Source organism: Myotis yumanensis, unplaced genomic scaffold (genome assembly GCF_028538775.1).
Source record: "Myotis yumanensis isolate MYYU_CA2020_CCGP unplaced genomic scaffold, mMyoYum1.0.hap1 SCAF_18, whole genome shotgun sequence".
In the NCBI taxonomy this organism is placed as follows: Eukaryota; Metazoa; Chordata; class Mammalia; order Chiroptera; family Vespertilionidae; genus Myotis; species Myotis yumanensis.
Genome location: NW_027223769.1, coordinates 37,223,492 through 37,250,737, shown reverse-complemented (window position 1 = coordinate 37,250,737; position 27,246 = coordinate 37,223,492). Strand labels below are relative to the sequence as shown.

The following is a 27,246-nucleotide window of genomic DNA, read 5'->3' as shown; positions in this document are numbered from 1 at the left end:
TCCACTTTCTGAAATTGATGTACTACTGATGTCGATGCTACTCGGCAGGCCGGCAGATTATAGAGAGGTGTTAAAAAAAAACCCACAAAGCCCTTTGGCGTGCTGCTTGTAGATTTTGCAGATTGCAATCTTTTGCAGATTAAAATAATTTCCAGATGATCATCTGAACTGGCAATAATGCGTAGAGGTAAGGAATTTTTTTTTTTTTTAACCAAAATGTACTGTGGATTTCTACTCGTCAACCGCACGCTGCTTTGGAATACACGTATCCACCGCAAGCAAACTGAGGTTTTTCTTTGAAGTCACACATGCACCGACGTTCCATTTTTTCCACAATTCGCTTTTGAATACCAGAGCAGCATTTGCATATTCCGAAATGCGAATGCTGATCATTAGACTCATGGTTTGTTTGTTTTTAAGTTTTGTCTTTTTTTATTTATTTTGAATTTGTATTGAATGTATTGGGGTGACATTGGTGAATACAATTACATAGGTTTCAGGAGTACAATTATATAATGCCTCCTCTGCAAATTGGATTGTGTGTTCGTCACCCCAAGTCAAGTCTCCTTCCATGACCATTTATCCCCCCTGTACCCTCTTCTACCTCCCTCGGCCCCCCTTCTCCTCTGGTAATCCCCAAACTGTTGTCTGGTCTATGAGTGTTGTGTATGTGTTTTGTTTGATTTTTGTGGGGTTTTGTGTGTGTTTTTGCTTAATCCTCTCACCTTTCCCACCCAGCCTCCAACCCCTCTCCTCTGACAGCTGTCTGTCTGTTCTCTGTATCTCCGAGTCTGCTTCCTTGGAGGCATTCTCATCGGCCCCTCTTGCTCCTGCTCTCTGTTTTAAAATATAACGGCAGACGTTCCAGGAAGACAAACCTGTTGTGTTTGTTGCCAACAAAAGCGCAGCCGATCAGTCCTGTGACAAAACGTCACTCTCTTGAAAGGAAAACCAATGGTTTCCTGAAGAAACGCTGGTGTCATGCAACATCAACAAGCGGGCTTTGCCTCCTGTAGGATGGTCTTCCCTCACCCCCGCCATCCTCAACAGACAGCCGCTTCGTGGGGATACTAACACGTCTGCTGTGCACCAGGTATGAACTATCCACGCACCCAGGGACGCCGCATGCGTGATGGAGACGGTCTGACGTGTCATCTTCCCGGTGACCTCCCTGAGGGAAATCTCGCAGGAGCTGCCGCAGACCATGATGGTGTCACCGGCCAACTGGGTGCCCGGAGAGAGACGGGCGAACCTTGACACAACCTATTTTTCGCCATGCCTCCGGCGATCCCAGATCCGAGTTTATAGGTGAGCATGCCAAGTCATACATAGAACAAAGCCAACGACACGTTGTATTCATCAGCATTTTGTCTGGGTACATTTTTTTCCACCACCACCACCCCCTCCCCCAAGATTCGTGATTTAAAACGCCATGACATTTCTTCAAGGTGAAATTTCTACTCGACTTTTCAACAAGATGAGTTTGTTTCCAGCTCAAATAAATATCACCGGGCTGCCGCAAAAACTTCAGACAGGTGCCGGCGAACGGGATGAGGTCCGTGTAAACGCCACGACAGCAGCCCGCCCTCAGCTAATGTACTTATCCTTTTAAAAATCAATGGCATAATTCAGCTGCGTCAGTGATTAGCAATACATCACGAAAGCAGCATTAAAAATTGAGTCCCCTCTCCCGACGCCAGCCCGCGAAAGCACCGCTCTCGAAGTGGATGCGAGTATCATAATTATTTTATGATTCCATCTTTAGTTCTTCCCCATACGGTAAATGCGATTGACCATGAAATGAAATTTCATAGTCAAAATGCCTCCTTTACACTTTTTTTTATAGCGGCAATAACAGGCTGGTGGCTTTAAGGGAAGGTAATTCATCAGATGTTTCACGTAAAGGCAGATTCTTCGATTATTAATAATCAATATTTACCAATTTAATAGAGTATACATGGCAGCAGCACGCACTATAGGGTCTTTTAACTATTTCCGGGACTTGAATGAGCCTCGCTGAGCATCTATGAATAATGGGGAGCCCTGGCTGACTCCCTTGGGGACCAAACACCCTCTTCATTACTTCCCAGGCTCAACATGGCAAGCCTGACTATGGAGGAAGAGATATCCGGGACCCTCTTCCTGGGTCAAAGGGACATAAATGTCAGGAAGTCCACAGGAAACAATTCTTTGCGATGGCGGGGAACGTTTATGAATAGTTAATGACCCTTTCCAGACTGTTGGCTACGTTCTTTTCCGACAAAAAAAAAAAAAGTAAAAATTAAAAAACAAAACAAAACCCTGATGTTCAGCTCAAGCACAAAAGATCACAGGCAAAAGAAAATTATGCGGCCGCAATCCTATTTGGGAAAGTAATCTTATATTTCCGAGAGCACGCTGATTCTCCGCACCCTAATCCACTCCGCATTTTGCAATTGTCTGTTGTTATCTGGGGAATTAACCAGGAACCCGGTAAACATCACCAGCCAGGGTCCTGGCATGCAGAGAAATATGTCAACAGGCACGAGGATCTGTGTCTTTGTTATACCAACACATCTGTTTCATTTTATCAGGGTTTTTTTTTAAAAAAAAAGCCTTCTAAACGATTCATCTTGTTTTAAAATGCCTGCTTAGTACCTCACCTAGACAGACACAAATGCTTTATGTCCTATGGTGAAGAAAAAAAAAAATTTAAATCCCAGCAGAAGAGTTTAAAATACTTAAGGAGATTTTCCTCTGGCGATTGCCGACTATAATTGCTCAGTAAGAAAAATAGAACCAAAGCGATCGCATTAGCAATCTCCGCTCTCCGGAGTGCCTTATGCCATGTTTATGACAATAAATAACACAATTAGGTATATTTCCCACAATAACCGAATCTATAATTTCCTCTGCTGGTTAGAAGCGATGATTCTTTTCCCCTTTCTCTGTATCTTGGCTGGATATTTCGTTTGAGGTAGGAGCAGACTGTGTATCATAAACGTGATGTGTTAAACCCACTGAACGCAAAAGCCCTGGGCACTGGGTAAGGGCTACCATTTCTCAACTCTCGCCTGGGCAACCTTGCAACTCAAGTCCATCTCTCTGCTAAACCCAAGGCCGGGGAAGACGGCCTGCTTCCAAATCCATGAACCTGACTTTTAAAACATCCTTTCAAATCAGAAAGATCTTGTGGGAACGCCCTCTTTCCTATGTGACGATCAACCAACCCCGTGCCCTCTTGCCAATACCAGAGATGGATCTGGTATCGCTGTTCACACGGCGGAAGGAAAAACAATCCACGCATCCCCCCAGAAAGACAGAACGTGGATCTCAGAGCTTCGCCAGGAGAAGCACAGAGGATAAAAAAAAAACTTGCAAGCAATCAGCTTGCTGCCTACCATGTGGGACCCACTGCTGTGGAGCACGCCGTCTTGTTCCACGAGATTTCTTGAGATGGTGATGGACGGGAGATCCAGGCTCTGAGGGGGGAACTGGGGTGTGAATTCGCTGCCCTGGGAGGGCAAGGGGTCGCTGAGGCCTTGAAAGGGCAGGAGCACATCCGGGATGCCCAGGGCGGGGTCCGATTCTGGGGGAGGCGTGATTGGGGGGATCTCAAACTCCTCATCCCCGAGACTTGGTGTGTGGAATGTCTGCAAAATAAAAGGAAACAAGGCACAGATATTTTCACACTCTGTTCTTATCATCTTTACTTCTCCCTGGAGAGAAGCAGCAAGGTTTTTGCATGAAAACAACTCCACAGCGAGGCCAAATATTTATTTCTCCAATGGAAACATCTTAAGCACAGATTTCCACATAGAAAGTTTTGCTGATCATTCTGATTAAAGATTTAAGTCTCATTATCATATGGTTTTAATGGAGTATCCGTATTAACAGTTTTTTAATGCGTACTTAATTAGCAGCATCTGTCTTTGTTGTTAGTTGGAGCAGCAGCGACATTAGGTTTGGCTATATAACAAATTGCCACTTTATTGATATGTTAGTGAAACAGCTCAAACCGCTCCCATTACACACACGCTTCGTAAAACGCTGACGATTGTGTGGTGCACACACACACACACACCACACGAATCCAGCAGTGAACATTACACATACTTACTCCCTGTCACAACATATAAAACAAGTCGTATTAAATCTGTGGTTTGCTTTTTCAACTTCCTTATTGATATATTCCCAAGGGCAAAAAAAAAAACCAAAACACACACACACACACACACACACACACACAAATGCTTCTATGGAAATTTTTACTGTTTTGTCCTACAACGTTTTACATTAAGGACTTTCTTCAGATCATCTATTAAAACATCCCAGTGCTTTTATTTAAACTCTACGGAGAGTTATTCCTTTTGCTATGAAGATTTTGACAATTATTTATCAGAACATTTTCTGCCAGCCTTCTACTTTTAAAAACCATCTACAGAATGAACATAGCGATATATGGATTAGAGATATACTGTTTCTATTGGGGTTGCTCACTTAGGTGAGTGTTATTTCTCAAGACTTAAGAGTAAATACTGCACTGCCTTCTTCCTTGCTACTTAGATTCTTAAAGACGGTGTTATAAACTACGGCCTTTTGATGTAAATCAGGACGAACCACCTTTCTTAAACTTGAACTTGGATTGGGGGTACGGAGGGTGGTCCAGGTTAGAAGGTTATTTTGGCTAGAGTGTGAAGAGGTTGTGTGGCCACTCGGATTTTTTTAATCCTCAGCTCAGAGGGTCCAATGTACAGTCTATTTATTATTAATAACGTTTTTGAAGAGTGAACTGATGCAAGATCGTTTGAATCTGCCCTAATTGGTTAAGAGAACTCATTTAGAGCTGAAAATCACCATTATTCCAACTAGGAATTGATAATATAATTTAACAGCCACTTGAGAGAAAACAGAAACAAAATCAAGGGGGCGGTGGGGGGGAGCACCACGTTCCTTGCATACAGAACCGGTCAACTGTGGTTTTTAATCGCACCAGAAACAAATCGGTCACAAGACAAGGGAGTTTCGTGGTAGGCCGTCGCACACCTCGAGGTCCTTTGTAGATTCAATAGATGCAAAACTTTATTGCATAGTAACACGTTTGAAAGCTGGAATGAGACTGTTAGATCTTCCGACATATTTGTTCGAATAATGACCCCGCAAAGAGGTTGATTGCTTACGCCGGTGCCCTGAGTTCTCAAACACAAAGGGATGCGTTGGCCGCGAATGTGGTTGGCTGATGAATGTCGCCCTATGGCTGCCTTTGCTGTTATTTTGGCACTAATGTGGTGCGGTAACAGATGCAACTGTAATTTGTGACTCATTTGCTACCCCATTACTGCTTAATGAAATCTAACATATCACATTAACAATACGGATAAACACTCATTCTTGATATGTGGCATTTGGCTGTTTTCATTACCACTGTAATTAACACTTGAAATATTATTTCAATAAATATTTAAAGTAGTTTGAACATGGTCAGGGTAATCATGACACAGACAGAACACACGCAGCCAGCGTGTGAATTTCACACTCAGGGCATCCTGGTCCCCCCGGGATTAGCTACGGGGGTTGGTTCGGGGCACAATTTGGACTTGACCGCACCAACCCTAAAGGCTTCCTGAATTAGTCTGCGCTCATTAAGATGTAAAAAACAACAACAAAAAAACAAATAAATTTACTTTTAATGTAGTGATGGGGAAATGAGGCACAGGCTATAATGTAGTGCGCTAACATTTACTCTGGCTTTATTTTTTGTTCCAAAAAAAAAAAAAGAAAGATATTCTGGGAAATCATTACATAAGATTGCCTCTTAAACTCTAACATAAGCACATCTTATGCCAGGCAGTCAAAATTAAGGAGGTTTTCATTTTTCTTTTTGCTAAGGAATACGAGATGTCATATATACTAGTAGATATATATATAATGTCCTTACAGTATAATTTTACAAAAGACAAGATAACTTTAAGGTAGAATGTAGTATACGACTTACCATATCATAAACCTAATAAAACCATACGATAAAATTATATTACAGTGCACAACCAAGAAAATGCTAGAATCTTCCACCACTTTTAAAGAGAAGTAATTCATTAAATACAGTGGTGAGCATTCCTTAGAGAAAAACATAACAAAAAACTGGTTATCTGAGATTATAAAAGTAACCATGTACCACACACACACACACACACACACACACACACACAAAGTTACTGACTTTGGGACACTCTGCCTTCTGCCGGAGATCAGATTAATCATATCGGAGTTTCGATGATGACTTCTTAGAGATATTGACTTTTCAGTGTTTACCTTGAACATGTTTAAGGAGTGCGTACATGGTTAAATACCATCTGTACTGAAATGCTCAAAACATTTGTTCCTTTTGATAAAAATGCAAATCTAGAGAACTGTTGTATCAACACATAACAGCCGATGTCTGACATGGTGAATTATCACAGCTGGAATTAAATTGTCTCCGCGCAGCTGCTGCCAGTGGCGCTTTCATCAATGTTTGATTCAAATGGACGGAAAAAAATCCTACAGAATGAAGCTTCGTGTTGTCCGTACAGATGGGGCTTGTGTTCATTATCACAAACAACCCGGCAGCCAGTGCCAAACGCTATTCCCTCATCGGGGCTGTCTTCTGGGCGAGAGAGAGGATGGCCACCCTAAAAAGAGACTCGTCTACAATCACCCTTAAATCTGGGTTCCCCGTTTTTTTTTTTCTAATCATTTCTCCAGGTTCGCTTCTTTCATGCCAGGTGCTTCCCTGGACCCAGATTCCTGGCGAAGCCATTATGCTTTGCATCCTCTGGGGGGAGCGGGAGCGGTGAAGCTCGTTCCGTTTCCTATATTTGAATATATTTGGAAGATGAAGATTTTTTATTGCAGGAACTGCCAAGTGGCTCCATTCGGACCAATTTCACTGTTTAGCTCATTTACATGAGCTAAGATCTGGAAATCACCCAAGTGCCCATCAGTAGATGAGCGGATAAAAAGCTGTGGTACATTTACACCGTGGAATACTATGCAGCTGTAAAAAAGAAGGCTCTCTCACCCTTTGAGGCAGCATGGAGGGACCTGGAGAGCATTATGCTGAGCGAAATAAGCCAGTCAGAGAAAGACCAAGCATCGCATGATCCCACTTACATGTGGAATCTAATGAAGAAAATAAACTGATACACAAAATAGATCCAGAGACATGGAAGCATGGAACAGAGTGCGGAATCTCAGAGGGAAGGCAGGGAGGGGGGCTGGCTGGGTGGGTGGGAAGAGATCAACCAAAGAACTTGTGTGCATATATACATCACCCATGGACTCACACAATGGGGTGGTAAAGGCCTGAGCTGGGGGGGAGGGGGCAGGCTAGAAGGGGTCAATCGGGGGGGGGGAAGGGGGACATACGTAATACTTTCAACGACAAAGATGTAGCTAAAACAAATAAAATAAAATCTTAAATCTCACTGCCTACCATTTTTAGGGAACTATTTCCTTGGCCTAATCAAGATGGAGGTTTTTCTGGAGGGCAGAACAATGGGACCAGACAGCAGCCCGAAGTCAGTAAGACAGCAATTCGATAACAACAGCAACAAGAAGGTGGGCGCCCCATTTGCACTAGTAAACCCTACGCACACCCACAGTCCGTGTGCTGCTGCCTGCACCTGCCATCCTTCAGCTTTCCTGGCTTTGGCCAAGTCTTGGAGCTGGCCCATCCATTCATTCACACCATCAATATTTATTGAGCGCCTACTACGCGCCAGGCACTGTGCTAGGCGGTGGGGATCTGACAAAAAACCAACACACTCATTTCACATCCCTCCCACCGAAGACCCAAGAAACAACCATACTGTCTGCCAGATCCTTTCCCAGGACATGGCAACCTAATGAAGTCATCCTCAGAGCTGTGTGAAGTTGAAATACTTTTCATTTTAAAAATGTTTTTCATTGATTTTTAGAGAAAGAGGAAGAGAGAGGGATAGAGAGGGAGAGATAGAAACATCCACGAGAGAGAAACATTGATCAGCTGCCTCCTGCACGCCCCCTACTGGAGATCGAGCCCTCAACCCCAGGCCTGTGCCCTGACCAGGAATCGAACCAGCAACCTCTTGGCTCATAGGTCGACGCTCAACCACTGAACCACACCGGCCAGGTAAACATATTGTCTATCAAAAGTCACTTCCAGCCCTAACCGGTTTGGCTCAGTGGATAGAGCATCGGCCTGCGGACTCAAGGGTCCCGGGTTCGATTCCGGTCAAGGGCACGTACCTTGGTTGAGGGCACATCCCCAGTGGGGAGTGTGCAGGAGGCAGCTGATCGATGTTTCTAACTCTCTATCCCTCTCCCTTCCTCTCTGTAAAAAATCAATAAAATATATTAAAAAAAAAAAAAGTCACTTCCATCCTAGTTTCCAAAATAACCACTTGTCTGCTTAGGTATCAACACAGGGTGCACAGCTAGCTTTCAGATCCTCCCTCACATATCTCCTTTTGTCTGCATCTGTATTTCTTTTCATCAAGGGATGTGTGCGCGTGGCTCACGTTCTCAACAGCCTTGGACAAGTGAGAGAGACCTGCCGGGCTATCGTCTTCTCCGATGGGGTTTTCTCATTTCTCCTCCTACGCCGCTGCCTCGCGCCACATGAGAGAGAGAGAGATAAATTCACTCCTTCACTTTCCCCTTCCAGCCTCTTACATGATCCAAAGGGCACTCACACACCGTGGACAGACACACGAAGGCAGACACCTACCTCGCTGGCCGCAAAGAAAGCGTTGCTTGCCTCGGCCATGTTCATGTAGTTACTGTTATTCCCAAACTGGAAGAGAGCAGATTGTTGGAGGTTAGTACGCAGCCTGACAGCGGACGCTGGTGGTGCCCTTAATGCAGGGGCGGGGGGGGGGGGGGGGGGGGGGGGGGATTTGGGAAGAATACGATGCCGGGGTTAGGAGAGGACAGAGGGGGTTTCCTGGGGCGAAGGAGAACCGGGTGGGACCCTGGCAGCTGGCTCCCGCAGGAGAATAAAGCACAGAGTCCCGCGAACTTGACCCTCCCCAGAAAAGCGCGTTGTTTCTCATCGAGACTCATAGTAAAGGGAGGCCCTCACACACCTTCCCCCTCCGGCCGGGGCCTTTGTCAGAGGTTAGAAGGCAAAGAGTGTTTCCCCCCCCCCCCCCCCCAAAAAAAAAACACCTTGACACATTTTTAAAACACGTGGGGATTTCACAGCTTTACTTTTCCCGAACAGATGTCACAAGTGTGGGTAGGCTAAGATGTGAATTAAAAGAATCCAATTCCCAGGACTCAAAATTCTATTTTCTAGCGAATGGGGTGTGGTGTGAATATCAATAAATAATCAGACCAAAGACTTTATTTTTTTTTTTTTAAATCTCCAGGGTTTCAAGCCCTATCTCCAGCCATCGGAGCTGTTGAAAAGGGTGATATTTAATCTCTCAATGTAACATTAAGTGCAAAGAGGTTTAAAAAATAAGCGGGATCCCATGAACACAGCAATTTTTCTTTAATTCCCTCACACAATGGCCCATTCAGACCATCACAAATAAGACGGTGTCTGCATTTCAGGCGTAAGCTCTTTACTTCTCCAGACCTGTTGTCAAAATGTGAAAAAGTTGGATTGGGGCAGAAATGGGTTTTCGGGTCCGGGTGGTGTACGCGGGGCGTCTGGTGGCCTTAAACATCCTGTTACTGGCCCGGCGAGGTGGAAAGGGCCTGGGGGCATGATTCGACGCCGTTATATTAGTTTCGTGATTTTTAAATGGTGAAAGGATGCCCTCCTTTTTACAAAGTGTATGATTTCCTTCCTCTCATGCATTAATTAACACGGAGGTTTGGTCTCCAAAGGGTGAAATGTGTATATCCCTTCCAGTCTCTGAAGCAGTGGTTCTCAACCTCCCTAAGGCTGCGACCCTTTAATACAGTTCCTCATGTTGTGGTGACCCCCAACCATAAAATTATTTCCGTTGCTACTTCATAACTGTAATGTCGCTACTGTTGCGAATCGTCATGTAAATATCTGATATGCAGGATGTATTTTCATGGTTACAAATTGAACATAATTAAAGCACAGTGATTCATCACAAAAACAATATGTAATTATATATGTGTTTTCCGATGGTCTTAGGCGACCCCTGTGAAAGGGTCGTTCGACCCCCAAAGGGGTTGCGACCCACAGGTTGAGAACCACTGCTCTAATGTAAACAGAGCTAGTAATTATTTAAAGCAGAAGGCACAATTTTCCCAAGGAGAGGGAGAGGAGAGGGGGGAGGGAGGGAGGGAATAAATAGAACATAGAAATGGGAGACCCACATAAATCCTCTCCATACACCCACTAACACTTTTCTCCAGGGGTTCTCTCAGCCCCTGACTCTGAGCCGTGACTCCTGCTCAGAAGGGACTGGCAGGCTGCACTTGATCACGTCTGGGATCCATGAACTAAGCAGGATTTATACCAAAGACCCTCATGGTTCCGAGCACTGCTAGGGTCCCAGATGCACAATGCACCCTGCGAAGGGACACCTCCATACTCACTCACACAACGAGCCCTCGGGTCCACTTGGACAAATACCTTTACAAGGATTTTCCGGCAAGATGTATGCGTTTGCGCTTCAGAAAGGCCTTTATCTGGCTTCCCGGAAGGCTGGGGACACCAGAAATAAATGCAGACCGATCTTCCAACAATCAAGGTGTGTACGTACAGTAGGCAGGGGATTTTTGGTACGTCCATCATACCTCAATAAAACGGCTTCAAATAATTTAAAAGTTTTGGGGTAGAAAAGCACATGAGTGGGTGCATACACACACACACACACACACACACACACACACACACTTTCCCCATGTTTCTAGGATGTTAAAAATATGCAAGAAAAGGTACAGTTTCTGCATTGGAATTCTTGATGAATCAATGATCTCAGAATTAAAATCTTGGGTCCCCATTCCGCATGTTCTTTATATAAATATTTACGAGAACTTGGGTCACGATGGGTGTATTCCACGCACCAATCCTGGCTCCCCAAACAGCCTATAGAACCCACTTTCACGTTATTTAAATGAAGGTTTTGTTGGGGCATTAGAAATCCATTTACAGCAAACAGCTCATTATCGCAGAGTATTTTTTTTTTAAGATTAAACTCACTTATTATCTAATAGCACCTAAAACAACACAGAAAAAAAATAAAATGGCTATTAAACGAAGGGCCCAAACAATTCAAAAAACAAATTAAGCTCCGAGTGAAATAAGAACTGGGTTAGAAATCCTCCCCTGAACAGTTAGCGAGCGAATGTAATTACTGCAGGAACTACAGCTAATCAGCTGTGAATTGTCTCCATTAATTAGCATCTGCCCCGGAGAAATGAGGAAGCCCGGCAACCAGGCCAGCACCTCCACGGAGGATGAGGCACGGGATGGTGGCCCTGGCGCTGCCTGGAGTCCTTGAGTCGAGCAGGTGGCTCCGTGGCCCAGGTAACTGGCAAAGCTGGCACCTGAAGCACCGCCTAGACCACAGGGCACACCCCGAGTAGCTTCTGCGCCTACCCAAGGCCTCCATCGGTGGCTTTTAATTTGGAAACACTTGCCCATCCGGCAGGAACACTCATCAATCATTTCATACTGAAGCGAAGGTCTCTACGCTGCTTGGAGTAACGTCTCTCCTCCACAAAGATGGCTTCAAAGGCTGACAGGCGACAGGCAACGGTCTTCCTCCTGCCCAGGTGGCCGGGCCGCTGGTGCAGGGCGGGAGGGTCGTCAGACAAAACAGAGGACACCCAGCCCGGCCGGCGTGGCTCAATGGTTGAGCGTCGACCTATTGAACCAGGAGGTCAGGGTTCAATTCCTGGTCAGGGCACACGCCCAGGTTGCGGGCTCGATCCCCAGTGGGGGGTGTGTGGGAGGCAGCCATCCATGATTCTCTCTCATCACTGATGTTTCTATCTCTCTCGCCCTCTCCCTTCCTCTCTCTGAAATCAATGAAAATATATTTAAAAAATAAATTTTTTTAAAGAAAGTACAGTTTGGCTCACTGGATAGAGCGTCGGCCTATGGATTGAAGGGTCCCAGGTTCGATCCAGGTCAAGGGCACATGCTGGGGTTGCGGGCTCGATCCCCAGTAGGGGGCGTGCAGGAGACAGCCAGTCAATGGTTCTCTCATCATTGATGTTTCTATCTCTCTGTCCCTCTCCCTTCCTCTCGGAAATAAAAAAATATTTTAAAAATTTTTTCTTAAAAAATGAAAAGAAAAACAAAACAAAACAGGATACCCAGTTAAATTTGACTTTCAAATTAACAACCTTTTTTTAAAAAAAAATAAAAATAAAGTATAAGTATGTCCCATACACTATTTGGGATATATTTATTTATTTTTATTTTTTTAAAATATATTTTATTGATTTTTTACAGAGAGGAAGGGAGAGAGATAGAGAGTTAGAAACATCGATGAGAGAGAAACATCGATCAGCTGCCTCCTGCACATCTCCTACTGGGGATGTGCCCGCAACCCAGGTACATGCCCTTGACCGGAATCGAACCTGGGACCTTTCAGTCTGCAGGCCGACGCTCTATCCACGGAGCCAAACCGGTTTCGGCGTTCTTTGGGATATATTTATACTAAAAATTTGATTCTCTCTTTTAAGTATCAGACTTAACTGGGTATTGTGTATTTTTATTTGTGAAATCTGACCACCCTACTGTGGGATGGGGGTGACCTGCTGAGGCAGGAAGGGCTGTCACTCCCCGTGTGACCTACCTGACCTAGTGATGCTGGTGTAGTTTTATTTTATTTTTACATACGACCTATGGATCCTACTTGCCTTGTTTGTGTAAGAACAGATCTGATGCTTCAAGAAAAAGCGCCTCTGGGGGCCAGGCCTTTAATATAATGACCTCAGGAAAATTAACTTCAACTAAATTGTGTGCAATTAGATTTATGATCTAAGAGACAGTGACAGTGGTAAACACATTATATCACAAAGAATCCAGGGCCCCTGAGGGAGGACGGGCCCCTCACTGCGCTCACCACTGACTCCCCCAGAACAACAATCCTGGCATATTCAACACACCCCACGATGTACTGGAGGGAGGTACGGAGGGAGAAACCCTACCTTCACTTCAGTGCCTCATAATGAGAGTGATGATCATGATGATGATGACCATCATCACCATCATCACCATCATGATGTGTTTGCCCACTAAAGCCTTTGCTCCACACATTACTGAACTTTCCTAAGTGCAACGAAATGTAGTTTATTTCCCCCAACCACCAGTCAGATGCACATCATTCCTCTCCCCATTTTATCAATGAACAAACTGAGGCTTCTGAGGGTCAACCTACGGGCCCCAAATGGGAGACCAGCACAGAAGCGGGGCGTCCACCCTGCCTCACAATCTGTCTCGCTGAGAGTCCAGTATCCATAGCAACGTGAGTATTTCACTCCCCGATCAAGTCCATTCTGAAGCCTATCCACCTCATCGCACCCAAAGCTAGAATTTCCCAGCGGGTATTGCAAGTAGCCAAGTGCGGTGAAATGCTCGGGAAGAGGGTTCCCCTGTCCTGTGCGTGTGTGCAAGGCTGCAGACCCCTGCCCTCTCCGATGACTCCCAAGGCCAGCTACAACGTTAAAGGCCCCGGGAAGTCCCGCAGCTAATTCCTCAGGGCACCACCAGGTCCTGTGCTCGGCACGGGAGACAACCTGTGGAAGGAGATGATGAGTTCCCACTTGGACGGAGCTCGAATGTTAAAGTATGAGACAGTAACGCCCTCCCCACTCGAAGAATTTCCCCTGTGGAACGCTTCTGCCTTTTGTTTTCCCCACAGGACCCCGTGGGAACACACTTTGGGAAACCTTGTTCCAAATGCTTTCCCGGCGACATGCTTTTCTTTTCCCCGAAGCCTTATGAAAGCGAGGAGTTTCGTTTTGTACAACGGTAAAAAGGTGATGCATTTTGCAAAGCAACTAAACAAGAACTTCTAGATTAAACGCTGTGAGTCACCTTAATTTGGCCTTATTTTCCAGCCTTTGTAGATGGTAACTCCCACTGTTGCTCCTTCAGACGTCTCCTGCTCAACCATATAAGGTTCCTCTAGGAGACGTGAAGAGTCAAGACAAAATACTTCAAATAAACTAAATGACCATCAGGTGAAACGGAGAGTTAACTACTCCAAAGAGTATATGAAAACATGATGATGCCCTGAACGGTGTTGCTCAATGGTTAGAGAATCAGCCCACCAGGCCGTAGGGTCATGGGTTCAATTCCCAGTCAAGCGCACATACCTGGGCTGCAGGTTTGATCCCTAGGCCCAAGTCAGGGCATGTGCAGGAGGTAACCAATCGATGTGTCCCTCTCACACTGATGTTTCTCTCTCTCATTCTCCTCTTCCCTCTCTCCCTTCTACTCTCTCTTAAAAAAAACACATTATGAAAGCAATGGCATATATAGATAACACATATATATATGTGGGCAATGGTCACTGAGAGGCAGGGGTGCTGCTGGGGTCCTTCCCACTCTGATAGGCTCTGATGGATGTGATCCCCACAGATACAATCCTCGCCGATACATCACACGGAAGAGACTAAAGTACTCGGCCCTACATCTGTATTTCATACTTTCGCAAAAGAACATCTTCCTTGTACTTGAAGGTAGGTTTCCTTTCTCTGCCTGACGAGTACTTACAGCTTCAGCAAATACCATGGATGAAGGGCATCAATTCAAAAGAAGTACTACAGGATTTTCTAACGAATGTACGGAACATCACTGTGTTCTTGGGCTGTCTAAACCGTGCGAAGCGCCACAGCACATGCATGGCTTCGGCGAAGGTCTAGCCAGGCCAGCACCAGGCGTGGGAGAACGTGGAGGGGCACAGACAATAACCCATCTGTAATCCCCCGGACGGACACTGCAGCCCAAGGAGTCCACGCGGCATCATTCTCTCTGAAATTATTTTGACAGCCATGTGAAGAAGCGTACAGGCTTCTAAGAAAGCAGCATTCACCACAGGGTGTCGAACAGCGAAATGGCATATATTTAATCCTTAAAAAAAAAAAGAGATAATCCTTCGAACTCTCTCTTCCTTCCCCCCATTAGACTGGTTTAGCAGACACCCTCCAATGGGATGCCTCAGTAGGGACATCTGTCAGGCTGCGCACACAGATGAACGGTGCCATCGTGGGTCAAGTGTGCCGGGCGTGGTCCCGTGGCGGGGAAGGCGGTGCCGCGAAGTTCACACACTCTCCCGGGCCCTGTGAGCGACCCCGTGGGAAAGAACTTCCCGCAGGTGATCAGGGTTTGACCATTGTCAGCAGGGATGTGATCCATCCCAAGATCTAGATCCCCAAAGTGAGCACAAGCCCAGTGTGGCCAATGAGAACACGTAACACCAAGGGTTATGAGGAGGGGACCGAGAACCCCCCATCAGGAAAACAAAGAATGACTTCAGCGCATAAAGACCAAGGGCAGGGGTTCCCAGTAATATCTAGAAACAAAGACATGCAAGCAGTGAACACTGAGAATACACACACACACACACACACACACACACACACAATTCTGCTGGTTACGTGTATACAATTACACAGAGAGAATTATACACACATATATAATTACTAGAGGGCCCGATGCACAAAATTCATGCAAGAATAGGCCTTCCTTCCCACCGGATGCCGGCACCGGCTTCCCTCTGGCACCTGGGACCCGGGCTTCCCTCGCAGCCCACCTTTGTTCGGAAGGTTGTCCAGAAGGATGTCTGGTCTAATTAGCATATTACGCTTTTATTATTATAGATATACATCCATATGCACACATACGTGAACAGGTACAGTAAAGGAAATAAATTTTCAAAACTATCATTTGCCTTTCCCACATGCTAAAAACTCCGAGATATTTATCTGCTGAGCACCGGGGTCCCGTGTAATGGCTGCAGCACTTCCACTTGGGGGTCAGTAGGCATTTTCGATGACATGAGCAGAACCGAACTCATCTCCTCCACGTCTGCCCACCCACAGCCTTCCCCACCGCCTTTTTGGGGAACTGGCGCAATGCCAATGACTCGGGCCGAAGATCATGCTTGAATCCACACTTTCTCCCATCAAAAGCTTCTGTTGGTTTCTCTTTCCAATTACACCCAAAGATGACCACTCCTCCCCTCCTCCATGGGACTCACCCAGGCCCAGGCCATGCATGTCCTCCCGCTGCAGCTGCCCTGTAGGCCGCAGCCTGGCCACGCCACCCCTCTTCCCCCCCCCCCCCCCCGCCCCCCGCCCAGTGCATGCTCGGCACACAGCCAAAAGCATCCTCTGAAAATCTAAGCCAGATCCCATCACTCATCTCAAAGCTTCCAGTGCCTTTCTATCCACTCAGGGAAGAAGCCCAAAGCCTTACATGGGCCTTGGCTTCTTCTCTGGCCCTTGTTCTCTCCCGCCTGCTCATGTTGTTCTGGCCTGCGGGCCTCCTTGCTCTTCCTTCAGGACCCCGGACACCCCCCCCCCCCCCACACACACACCTCAGGGGCCTTTCCATGGCTCTTTCCTCTGCCCAGAATGTCATCCCTCCAAGTGTCCCCATGGTTTGCTCACTCCCCCCTCCTCTTGTGTCCCTTCCTCACATGCTACCTTCTCTCTGACGCCCCTATCCTTTGGTGTCCTCCACCTCCAGCACTTTCTAACCCTCTCCCCCTCGTCGATTTGTTTCCATAACACTTTCCAATGTGTTTATTGTCTTCCTCCCCTCGCCACTAGACTGCAAACCTAACGATATGGATGTCTTGTCCATTGTTTGCACAGATGTCCCAGTGCTAAGACGGAATGTTTGATAGACAGCAGGCATTCAATACATCTCCATCGACTTAATTTCTAGATGTGAACGGATGCTACGTAGAATTGTTCTCCAGGCCAAGCAGGGCACAGTAGAAGCACCTCGAATCCAAGTGCAAAGGGGAAACCCCAAGCACCCATCACCCGGGTCCCTCCACCAACCACACCCATGGGGGGGAGGGGAGTGGTGATAGGAATGGTTACATATCCTAATAAAATTAACATCTTCAAGGCCAGAGATACTTAAGCTTGAAAAAAAATATGCTTTGTTCTAGAAATGAACGAACCCTTTTATAGAAAAGATATGGAGGCCAAGGCGGGTGGGGGCTGGAGTGTCCAGGCTGGGTGGGGCCTTAGGTGGTTGAAAACAAGCTCTGATGAACAACCCAGGTCTGGCCGGCAAGTAAGGAACTGAGAGGAGACAAGGCCAACCACCTAACATCAGGGGCAAGAATTTGAGTATTAAATTTAATGACTGTTTTTTATTATTATTATTTAAAATATTCTGTGTGCGTGCGTGTGTGCGCGCGCATGTGTGTGTGTGTGTGTGTGTGTGTGTTTAATTTGCTGGCTAGGCTATGTCAGAGTTCCTCAAAGTGTGGCGCTAGGAAGCACAGGGCCAGCACTGCCTGCAGGAAATGCAGACTACCCGGCCCCACCCTGGATTGACCGTAGCAGAATCTCTACACGGTAGGGCTCTAAAAATCTGTTTATTTCTAACCAGCTCCTCGGGAACTCTAACACACACTCCTGTTTGAAAAGTACTAGCCTCGTTCGCTTCAGACTAATGCGGTGGAGGTCTCCTTTTGTAAATAAACCTCTCCATGTAGCTGAGGAGGAGCACACTGAAATGCTGAGGTAGCAGGCGCTGCTGCAGGAACACGTATCCACTTGGGAGGTGACCATCGGCCCCCCTCGGCACCCTCGTGGCCAAGAGGGAGGACGGGAGCATCCTAGGCTGGACCATGGAGGGAAGGCACGCTCCACCGTCAGATTTCTCAGCAAGTTCTGTGGGCCCAGAGAAGGAGCAGCAAGGCCTAAACATGGGCTCTTCCCGCACAGGGAGCCTCTGGATGGCCATGATCTGAGTCGGTGAATTGCAGGACCATCTGGACTAGTTAGAAGTGGGCCAGGAGAAATTTAAAAAAAAAACTGCACTTGTTTAATATCAGAAACAAATGTAAGTCGAGGAGAGGATTCCAAGCTTCCCAAATCACGTTTTTTAGCAAAATATGGAGCAATCTTTGGGATGGGCCCAGCAACCAAGCCTTACAACAAAATAGAAATGGAAAGCCATAGAAGACGGAACCTGAGTTATTTTCCTGGTCCCTGCCAGACTTTATAGCTCATGTTACAACCAAATGACTAAGGACCTTAGAGACGTTCGGCTCTTCGTAGGTCTCCTGGGCCTTGCTTCCTGCACAACCACACGACGTTTCAAATGTAAAAAGGGAGCAACAATCTAAGAAAAATGTTCCTCGGTATTTTTAAATAAAAACATCTTAACTCATTATAACATTTCTCTCGGTTCAGTAACCAAGCTCTACTAACCAATGGCAGCACAAACACGTTCTCCAATTTCGATCCCTCTAATTATGATTTCATATGAATTCCATCACAACATTAATGAGTTCCTGTATTATTTTCCATTCTTCGATCGCTAAAGTTTAAAATTTTATGCTGTTAAACCACATCGTGTTCAGGTGCCTAAAACCAATAGGCTAACATATAGATGCACATAAAGTTATAGATACACAGATATAAATATAGTAGAGGCCCAGTGCATGACATTCATGCACTGGGGGGAAGGGGGGGGGAATCTGCCCCCTGGTGGTCAGTGCGCGTCATTCCGCTGTTCGGGTCGATTTGCATATTAGCCTTTTATTACATAGGATAGGTGTATAGATCAGGTATTCTCAAGTAGGGGGACATTTGAAAATGTTTAGGGATTTCCCTGTCAATGACTCAAGGCCAGGGATACTGCTAAACACCCTACAAGGCACAGAGCGGCTCCCACAACAAAGAATTCCCCTGTCTAAAATGTCAATAGCGCTGAGGCTGAGACACTCTAATCTAGATCAATCCATACATTAAACAGAAACAAAAGATAAAATGTTTTAACAAAAACATTACAGGATTATCGCTTCTACAAGATCAAACACAATTGGCATTTCCTTCTTCAAGTGGGCATTCTGCAGACTTTGGCTAGATCTATTGGTAAGATCATTGAGTGCAATCAAGTATTATGTTAAAACTAGAGGCCCAGTGCTCGACATTTGTGCACGGGTAGGGTCCCTAGCAGCTGTCGGCTGCCAGCCAGGGCCTTCCTTCATTCCGCACCGCCCCCCTGGCGGTCGGCGCACATCATAGCAAGCGAGTGATCAACTCATGGTTGGTTGAACTCCCAAGGGGACACTTTGCACATTAGGCTTTTGTCTATATAAATGAATTTCCAACATGTATCACTAGTTGGTGTCAGCTAGGAAGCTTCCCATTTCCATAAATAAATAGTCAGTTGTACCCCCCCCCCCCCCCCCCCCCCCCCCCCGCTGCTGTGAATAAGTCCAGAAACAGAAATAGATGAACATGTTTTTCTCAGGCTAACATTTTAAGAAGATCAATAAACTATAAATTCTCTCTGAAGGATTGAGTGACTTAATGTGCTTATTTTAAAGCCTCAATTATTTTTATTTAGTTGCTTTTTTTTCCCTTTTTTAATTACAGTTGACATTCAATATTATTTTATATTAGTTTCAGGTGTACAACACGGCGGTTAGACATTTATAAAATTTACAAAGTGATCCCCCAATAGGTCTAGTATTTACCTGGCACTGTACGTCATTACTACAGTATTATGAACTGTATTCCCTATCAGCCTCCATCATTTTGGGTAACCCAATACTGGAAACCAGCTTAACTCAAAAATCATCCATGGTAAGAAGCTCCTAAGCATACAGAATAGGTAATCATTTCAATCCAACAGGATCGCATATGAGGTCTATTCATGTCTATTAAGCCATAGCTTTCCATTCCAAACGTTTACAAGCAAGTCTCTGACACCTGATAAGGAATTATGAGACTTAAGACATGAGAACACTGGCGCTGGTCTGGCCACTGAAACATGCCAGGGCCAGAGGGCTTCTGCTCACACTGCAAGAATATCTTGATTACAGACATTTTTCTGCGATTTTATGATGGCTTGAACTCTGTAGGGACAACTTTTCACCAGATGGGTGATTGCATAGCTTTCATTACTTCTCTGTCTCTTACCCGGTATGTTCATTTGTTTAAAGTCTTTTGCTAGGAAAGGATCACAGAAAACAAAATCCCACTTCGGATAAGGTCTTGGGGCAAGAGGGAGAGAAATCACATTCCTCCCAACCCACTATTCCGAAATTTGTAACTTAAGAATTTATATCTTATATTTATTTTTAAAAAGGGGTTCCCCCCCATACCTATATTTTAATTAGTTTGAGTACGAGGCTAATGTTTTCTTAATCATAACCATAAAATAAAATCTCTTCAAAGTAAGGGCCCTTGGCTTTCATCCTAAAGGCAAACGGTAACATTCAGTCAAGATGTCAATGCTAATCTGGTGTACAACTCAAACATATCATAGCATTTTATATAAAATAACTATGAATTTAAGTATCTATAATAATAAAAGGGTAATATGCTAATTAGACTAGATGTCATTCCGGCCATCCTTCCGGGTCTGGAGGGAAGCCCGGGCTGGAGGGAAGCCCTGTTCCTGGGTGCCAGAGGGAAGCCGGTGCCGGCAGCCGGGGGAAGGAAGGCCTACTCTTGCGTGAATTTCGTGCATCGGGCCTCTAGTTCCTAAATTTGAGAGGCATTTTATTCTTAGAATCCCAAACAGCCATTGTATACTAATACTCTCAAGATGACCTTAGCATTCCCTGACGTGAATTTAAAAAGATGTGATTATAGACAGCCACTTGTAAGCAGCTACTCTTAAATCATACATCAACTTTCACGCACTCCAGCAAAAAACAAATTCTACTACAGAAGAGCGACTCAACTATATGAAGTCAAATTATATCGAGGTGTAAATGCGAAAGTGACCGAAAAGGCAGTAAAACAGATGCAAAAACCTTAAAAGAACCACAAAAGGACATTGGTGAGGCTGCATATTAAGCTAAAGACAGGATGTGAATACAATCTAAAAACTCACTAACCTTCTCCACATGCCAGTTAAGGGGAGAGGAGGGAATTGGCTTAGAAACATAAAAAAAAAAGGCAAACTATTTGCCTGGCTTTAAAGTAAAATGTTAGCACCTTATTTACAAGGACTCATATAAGATGCACATATTACCAACCTATACTGACTCCATCTTTTCCTAGAAAGAGCTTTTCTTTACTCATTGCTACCAGCGGAAGAATATATATGGCACGAAGGAAAAATTACCCCACATTCCGCAGTGCTGGTTAATAACTGAGTAAGATCCATCAGAAAGCCTATCTATAAATTACTTTGGCCATAATAAAAATACGTTCGAGGTATGAATTTTTTTAAGAACTGCAGCTGCCTTCATATCAAGATTAATATTGAAAATAAACCGGGGATAACAGGGCCCCTGGGACAAGTAACAGATTCCGTGAGGGATGGCCATCTGGCACCGGCCGCAGGCCGCTCCCTTCCCCACTGTTCCCTCTGAACACTCCCTCCCCAAACTAGGCGCTCCCAGGAGACTGAGCCCTCCAGCACGACCATGTCACCCAACATCTCTCTTTCGTGTTTAATGATGTTAATATGATCATAAAGAGGGAAACCTGAACATCTTCAGGCTCAATTGAAAAAAAAAAACACAAAAAAAATAAAGGTTCATATACAAGGAACACTCACAGTGTAAAAGATCAGATTCCTCCATGAGAAAATAAATCCATGAGCAATAACAGGAGATGTTTTGCCGAAGGTCTTGACCCCTAGCCACTGATCAGAAGAAGAGCTAAGAAAACAAGAGCTCACCTCACCCCAGCACTGAGCAGGGACCCACTCCCCTCTGAGCACAAGAGCTGGAAGGAACCCTCCCTGGGCCTCCCCACGCACCACCGCTGGGCAGAAATGTTGAAGGTTGCCTCCTTGACCAGCCAGGGCAGTTTTTAATACAAAGTAAAGTAACTTTACCAACGAGAGGAGGTTCCACTTCTCAGGGCAGAGCCTGGAGTTGCTGCCTGGTGTGGCCATGGGGAATATCAAGGGTCGCTCTGTGACAAATGCCGACCAAGGAATCCTCACCCTGCTCTTGGGAAATCTGAACGTGGGCAGGTCCAGGTGATAACATGGAACTTTACAAAGTAGCAGCACGAGGCAGAAGCCATCTCTGACACTAAGCACAGTGTAATATATTTTCAACAGATCCTAACGTTCATCAAACCTTGTGGACTCCAATAGTGTAGGGCAGTGGTTCTCAACCTTCCTAATGATGCAACCCTTTAATACAGTTCCTCATGGTGTGGTGACCCTCAACCATAAAATTATTTTCGTTGCTACTTCATAACTGTCATGTTGCTACTGTTATGAATCATCATGTAAATATCTGATATGCAGGATGTATTTTCATGGTTACAAACTGAACATAATTAAAGCATAGCGATTAATACAAAAACAGTATGTAATTATATATGTGTTTTCCGATGGTCTTGGCGACCCCTGTGAAAGGGTCGTTTGACCCCCCAAAGGGGTCGCGACCCACAGGTTGAGAACCACTGGTGTAGAGAAATGTCATTAACTAAACGAGGTCTTCCCAGGAGTCTCACTGCATCAGGTATACACATTCCAGAAAGGCTGTGTGCTTCAGATTTGTCCGTTTTATTTATGAACATTCTGAAGTGGTTTTATTGCCAAAGGAAAATGGTCATGGGATCACAGAAGAACCATGATTCAGAACCACGGACAGTAGGATAAAATTTTTTTTAATGTTTCTATGCTTTCTAAAATTAGCACCTACTAGTTCTGCAATCAGGCAAACCAATGTTTGCAATGGAACATGTGTCAACAAGTATTTCCTTAATCTATAACAGCAAATAAGTAAATAAAAATCCAGAAAATAAACAAAACAGCAATAATCAATGTTTACTGTTCATTCATTTACTCATTCTTACAACAAATACATCTGATAGCATCTATGTTCCATGCTGTATGCTAAAATACTGAGAATACGTAAAATTGGACCCTGAGCCAAATAAAATTGGACCATGTAGCCAAATTCAGGTTGTATGCTAAAATACTGAGAATACGTAAAATTGGACCCTGAGCCAATGGTATTGGACCATGAGCCAAATATATATATTTCTTTATGGAGCATATAGCCTAGAGCAGGGAAATCAGAGAGCAATCAAATGATTATAGCAACATGGTGAAACTTCACCTGCAAAGTATGCCATGGAGAAGGGCGTAGGGTAGAGAATGAATGAGAATAAGTGCTGGTAGAGAAGGAAAATGCGCAGCAGAGCAGATGAGAGACGACAGTAGCATGAACGAGGGTGGCAATGGCAGGTGGGAGTGAAGACGGGGAAAGTTGAGAAGTGGGTGATTCCAGGGCAATGATGAGTTCAGAGAGGTGAGGGAGCGGGGGCTGCCAAGGAGATCAGCTAGGTCTGGGGCTGGTGCAAATGAATGGGTGGCAATGCCATTCATGGGCACGGGGGACACTGAACAGAATCAGTCTTGGGGATGGGCGGTGGGCTGAATGTGGGTGCATTTTAAAAGTGCTGGGACTGAGGCACCAAGTGATGTCTATGGTTTATGCAAAAGGTCTGGAATAGGGACACTCTTTTTGTCAGACGCATGGGTGTGGATGTTCAATAAAGCCATCAACGTGAAGGAGATTTGAGAAGGAAGAACCGGAAGGATTACCTATAGTACAGTGATGGCGAACCTTTTGAGCTTGGTGTGCCAGCATTTTGAAAAACCCTAACTTAACTCTGGTGCGGTGTCACATATAGAAATTTTTTGATATTTGCAACCATAGTAAAACAAAGACTTATATTTTTGATATTTATTTTATCTATTTAAATGCCATTTAACAAAGAAAAATCAACCAAAAGAATGAGTTCGCATGTCACCTCTGACACGCGTGGCATAGGTTCGCCATCACTGCTATAGTAGGACCTTGAGAAACTCCATTGTTTAATGACAGGGACACTGATCCCATCATGTAGCCTGTGAACAGCTGGCAAGAGCTTTAGAAGGGCAGCCTGGAAAGAGTGACATTCCTGGTGTCAACAGGGGACCTCAGTAAGAGAGAGGGATCAGGCACGGTACGTAGAGCAAAAACTTGGAAGCTGAAACACTGTCTTCGCTGGAGTTCCTGATGCCAAGACCCTCTGCCGTTCTCAAAGGCACAGCCTCCAGACACGAGGCAGGGAGGGTACCAGCTGCCCTCAAGGAGCTGTGAAGACAAGACGGGCAGACAAGCGTCGACTCAGAACCACACCCAGAGAAACTCAAGTACTCAGCTCCAGTGTAGGGGGGAGGAGAGAGACGTGGAGGAGGAAGAGAGAAGGCTGCGCTAAGGAAGAACTACACACAGAAAAAAAAAAAAACGCGGTGAACACCCATCCTGTGGTCTTGATTAACGTGGGAGAAAAATAGTAAGCCCTCAATAGATAAGCAGGGTCCCAAGAAATGGTTATCCCTCAATAGATAAGCAGGGTCCAAAGATTTCCATAAAACAGAATTCCTCAGAACACATGAAGGAAAGAGACTCTCTTATAATAAAGGACAAGGTGCATTACTTGGAATCGGTGAGAAGGCCTCATTTGCCAATAACGGTAAGCACCGGATCCCCCATAAACTGTGGGTCTGGCGGCGATAAGCACAGGGCCAGTCCATGACCATCACCATCAGCTCTAGATAGAGCCAAGGAAGCAGCTGAGTCATAGGTGACAAAAAAGAAAAAGAGACATCGTCTTCATCATTCGTGTGACACAGGGGAAAAAATGAGCTTTGCCAATGCTCTTTCCCTGCTAGGAAATGTCATATATTTAAAGGTGCTATAGACTGATTTCACCTCAAGAATTAATTTTAACATGGAAGGAGGGATGGTTCAAGATTAAACATACATGCATTGAGCAAGAAATACCTCCTGTCTCCAATTTTATTGACCCACACCCTGCAAGTGTGAGGAATTATCCACATGTGTTCAGACGAAAATGACCTTGACAAGAAGCAGCGATGAGCCTGAAACTACCATGGTCACGTGTCCCCTTCAATACTGTTTTTAAAAACAAGAGAATCCCAGTAGATTTTATACTTCAAGGTCATGCATGAAATATGAACGGGAAAATTCTAGGAAAATCGGAAACCATTTCTCGCAAAAGCAATCTGGTCTTCGTGCATGTTGAGGTTGGGGCACTTTTCAATGGGCAGATTTGTCTACGGAGCCATGGGAATTCCCACGAGTCTGCAATTTGGGGAAACGAAAATCAAATGAATGACTAATCGGCTTTTGCAGGGCTAGCTGTGTGCAATGCTTTATCCATGGCAGGAACACAGTAATCATTTGGGTTTAATTTTTCATTGTCACATGAACTATTTTTAAAATATTTTTTTAAAAATATTTTTTGACTTCAGAGAGGAAGAGAGAGAAACATCAATGATGAGAGAGAAGCATTGACTGGATGCCTCCTGCACAGCCCCCACTGGGGATCAAGCCCACAACCTGGGTATGTGCCCTGACTGGGAATCAAGAAGCCATGACCTCCTGGTTCATACGTGTTGACACTCAAACACTGAACCAGACCGGTTGGGCTCACATGAACTTTACTTTTTGGTGGAAGAGGAAACATCCACCGAAGAGGGGGAAAAGGTCTCACAAAAGTAAGTAAGACACAGGAAAAGGGATTCAAATCTTGACATTATATTACTTGCATCCCAGAAAATCAACGCCCCCAAAAAACAATTGCCTGCAAAAATCTACAACTCATTTATGCAACAGATGTGCAGGAGCCTTCATGATGGAATACACATACACATGCACATATATGTAGACACACACACACACACAAAGGATTAATAAACCTTGGATACATGAACACCAAAATATGTATATCCCAATATCCATGATTTTTTAAATTAAAACACAACTGGCATACAACATCCTATTAATTTCAGGTGTACAGCACAGTGATTGGATATTTACATTACAAACTGATCACCTCAGTTTAAGTCTAGTTACCACCTGTCACCATACAACGTAATTATTATTGACGATAGGCCCCAAGCTTAGGTATGTTACAACTGGAAGTTTGTGCCTCTTAAGCCCCTTCCCCTATCTCACCCACCTCCCACCAATAGGCACGATGTCTTCATAATTAGGTTTCGGATCTCAGCAATCCCTTGTAACTCTTCCTATCCATTTCCCAAAGCAGTTCTGTGAACCCCTGCCCCTCTCGGCAGCTCTCTGCTCCAATCCTCACCCACCCCTCCACTAAAGAAATCTGTGCCTTACCAAGGAAAAGGACCATCAGGAAGGAATTTTTCAACTGTCACCCCAAAACCAGCACCGGAAGTCACCCCTTCCCACCCTCTACTCGAAATCCTGTTCCCTGCTAGACTTGGCTCCATCAATTCACCTCTCATGGGATCTCTAACTTTTCCCACTCCACTGCTTCCTCCCCCAACTTACGAAAATGTTCGAATCCCATTCATCCTTGGCGGGGAGGGGAGAGCCCAGACCACAGAGCCCCTCATCCCACTAACCCAGTTCCCATCTCCACACCTTGCTCTCTCATTCTCTTCTAACCCTCCTGCTAGCTGTCTCCCTCTATGTAATCCTCTGCTGTCCTTAGGTCTACTGTAGATGCGTCAATTCCAAATCCCACAGACAGTTCCCTGGAGTCTCTCTCCTCTGACACGCTCGGCCAGTCCCTGTTTTGAAAGAGTATTTTCATTCGGAAATATTCGCTTTCAGCCCCCCGAAGACTTCTCAGTTTCTTAACATGTGCTCCGATCATTCCTCATGTGGGGTGCCTCAGCCACCACCAGCACTCTCTAGTCTAAACATCTGTCTGGTAGTGAGCTCCAAATTCCCAGCTCCTGCTGCATGTGCAGCGGTGCCTAGCCAACAGCTCATATCCCACACGCCCAGCTGCAGGGCTGATCTCTACCGACCTCCAACGTGTTCCCTCCAGGAACCCAGGACTATCTGGTAGGTTTCCCACCCAAACATCCCCTCTGATCCTCTCTCATCCCCCACATAAGGTCATTCAGCTTTGCCAACTACACATACCTTTCTCATCACTCCTCAGGGCACCGCCCATCCTAGCCAACCCTCAGATTCCACTGTCTCCCCTCGCCTCCACCCTCCACACTGTGTCTGCAGTTATTCTTCCCAGTGAGCTGCTAGATAACATTTTCAGTACATTATTTTTTTAAGTATATATATTGAACACACTTTTTAAATGGAAAAAGATACTCCCTCACCA

The 27,246-nt window shown here is 45.2% G+C and overlaps 1 protein-coding gene across 1 annotated transcript in view; it reads right to left on the bottom strand.

Annotated features, from left to right (window-relative positions):
* TOX3 (TOX high mobility group box family member 3) overlaps positions 1 to 27,246 on the bottom strand; it is a 102,554-nt gene that overhangs the window by 23,931 nt on the left and 51,377 nt on the right. Inside the window, exons 2-3 of the mRNA XM_070398327.1 lie at positions 8,729 to 8,794; positions 3,381 to 3,632 (exon numbers count right to left, since the gene is read on the bottom strand). Coding sequence (XP_070254428.1) covers positions 3,381 to 3,632; positions 8,729 to 8,794 — 318 coding nt within the window. The remainder of the gene's footprint in view (positions 1 to 3,380; positions 3,633 to 8,728; positions 8,795 to 27,246) is intronic.